Source organism: Cladophialophora immunda, assembly GCF_000835495.1.
Source record: "Cladophialophora immunda strain CBS 83496 unplaced genomic scaffold supercont1.183, whole genome shotgun sequence".
Taxonomy (NCBI): Eukaryota; Fungi; Ascomycota; class Eurotiomycetes; order Chaetothyriales; family Herpotrichiellaceae; genus Cladophialophora; species Cladophialophora immunda.
Genome location: NW_015622723.1, coordinates 1 through 2,523, shown reverse-complemented (window position 1 = coordinate 2,523; position 2,523 = coordinate 1). Strand labels below are relative to the sequence as shown.

General features: G+C 49.3%; 2 protein-coding genes across 2 annotated transcripts; both read left to right on the top strand.

Annotated features, from left to right (window-relative positions):
- Window positions 1-6: 6 nt before the first annotated feature.
- On the top strand, window positions 7-381 carry PV07_12825 (uncharacterized protein; the record flags this gene model as incomplete). Its single annotated transcript, XM_016400393.1, has 1 exon — window positions 7-381. A coding segment is annotated over one exon (375 nt), but the record flags the coding sequence as incomplete, so codon positions are not given.
- Window positions 382-858: 477 nt separating this feature from the next.
- On the top strand, window positions 859-1,185 carry PV07_12824 (uncharacterized protein; the record flags this gene model as incomplete). The annotated part of the gene is made up of 1 exon (XM_016400392.1): window positions 859-1,185. The coding sequence occupies one exon, from the start codon at window positions 859-861 to the stop codon at window positions 1,183-1,185; it is 327 nt and encodes a 108-aa protein (XP_016241961.1).
- Window positions 1,186-2,523: the final 1,338 nt, after the last annotated feature.

Below are 2,523 nucleotides of genomic sequence, written 5' to 3'. Positions count from 1 at the left end.
GTGCGCCTTAATCTCGCGGACGCTGCTCGCCATCACCACGATGATCACTCTATCCCATCACTGTTCACAGAGCTGGTTGTTTCCACGGACGCAGACTCCGATTTCGCCCCTGACCATTTCGGCGTTTCGCCTCCTTCCCCGTCCTCTGAAGATGCTGTCTGGCTTGACAACCCTCGACACCTCGAGATTGCGGAACAAGCATTGAGGCTCACGCGGGATGCGCGCCCTAAGGAAGCACGGCGACTCTTGGAGAGCGAGAACTTGAAATGGGTCCGGGACAAAGACTTTTGGCTATTCGGAGGTGGTCCGAAAGCCGATACCGACACGGTGAGATACCGTGCACCACGACATGTTGATACAGACCAATGGGCTTGCAGTTGAGCGGAACAGGACTTGATCGCGTCTACTCCACTATAAGCTACGCTTAGCCCAAAATGGCAATGTTTAAGCTTCGCTATTTGACCAATGAACTTACCGCAAAAACGGGTCCGCGCCGATCTTACTTTACATACACCATTCCCTCCGGTCATTTGAAGCTCATTATTTTGCCATGTAATTTGCCACAGAGGTTCTGGTCGGAGTCCTTGGGTAGCCCTGCAGCTCGCCAAGCATTACCCCGCGGTGAACTTGAGCCCTTCTTCTATCGCGGCTCACACCCTTGCAGTCACAAAATCTGGTATAGCACTTCTGCAACAGAACTTCCCGCAAGCTGCAACAGCTTACAGTAAGGATAACGCTTGAGGATACGACTTTCGATAGGAGAAAGCTTCGTACCGAAAATGTTGTTGAATCATCCCTGATCTTTGTGCTGCACCTGGAGGGTTCATCGCCACCGCACTCCAGTACAATCTAAGTGCCATGATTTGCGGCATCATCCTGCCCACGACATTCGGTGGTCATCCGCTCCTGGTTCCTCAAGGGGGGAAAGAAACACGAGTCACTGTGGCATTGTTAGACATCGCTATGCTTGCGAATGAATTTGGCTTGGGCCTCAGCCAACATACCGCCATAGCGTTCTCTCCCGATCGTCTATACCATGGCCAATGCCTCGATCTTGTCTTCTGCGATGGACAGATGTTAAGAATGGACGCGTCCTTCCGAGACGAGCGACGAGAACGATTCGAAGCTAGACGATTTGACCTGGAGCCAGGTGATCCTAGCCTTGCGAAGAATCCGCAAAGTTAGAACGTTGATTATACTACTTCATAAAGTGGAGTCATGGAATACTTTACATGCCATTTATGCCTTTTCTGACTTTGCCAGTGTGCAACAGTACAAGCCGAAAAGTACCCCGCTACTCGAAGTTCTTTTTATCTCATAGCCACGCGGATTCGACCTCCTTTCTCTGCAGCGACGATCGCAGTGAGCACTTGGAAAGCGATGGGGAAGGAGGCAACGGCGGGATTTCCAGACGCAGCTCGTGGTATGGAGTAGGATGTAAATATGCTGTTGGAGGGCTTCGGAAACCAATTCGTTCACTTGGCAGACTTTGTCTGGCTTGTGCCGAGTGGTGCGCTGTCCAAGAAATCTTGGACACGATAATGTAAATGACACGATAATGCAAATGGAGCATCCGATCCGGGGAATTGGCTCCGTTCTCTGGGAATGATGGCCTAAAGACTGTGTCTTCCATGTCTATCTGCCTGGATATACTACGGAGTACGGCAAAAAGGAGAGAAACCCAATAAAATGGGATTCAGGTGGGATGGGTAACGAAAATCCAACCGTGACCATCGTACTAAAATAATCATGGCCTTTACTGATGGCTATTCTCAAGTAGGGTAATAAAACGCGCTCCTAGGCGATGGTCTATCGAGACAGAGTTGCTCGGTTTAACTGTATCACCGCTCCATTTACGCAGCACGAATGGCATCTGTCACCGCTTGACGATTTAACCCCCCGATATGTGGCTCCGTATCCTGGACACCGAGCCGAATCCATGGGCATCCCGCATCGCCAATTGCAAACTAGATGGGATCGGTGTTTAAAAGTCCCAGAGACAGAAAGCACGCCTATGGCTGAACAATCACCAGCGCACACACTTGCAACAAACAGGCCGTTGATGTGCAGATAAGAAGCGACAAATGGGGCGTTCTATGTTGTTCAATCAAAGAGAAGAAGAAAAAAACAAAAATAGGATTCGCACAAAAAAGTCGACGCTAACGATGTCTTCTGGGCTTCATCGCCTTAGTTGGCGGGTAGGTATTCGCGAGAGCGAAGTCCATTAGTATAGACCGATAGAGCGGGAGCAGCTCCAGGCAGTTGTCCCAGTTGGGGATATGAATCTTACCATCTCCGTTCACCTTGAAAGGTGGCGACATTATGTAGATAAGCCATGAAAAAGACACATTCACAATCCAATCCCTTTTCTAGTGATTTTGGGGTCACCAGGGTAAAGTAGTTATGTAGTTATTACAGATCGGACAACGACGCAAGACTTCCCAGACGATTTTGAACGGTCTTTCGTCAAGGTTGTCTTTGACCAGGCCGAGAGCACCAGAACCTTTTATTAAAAAAAAAAAA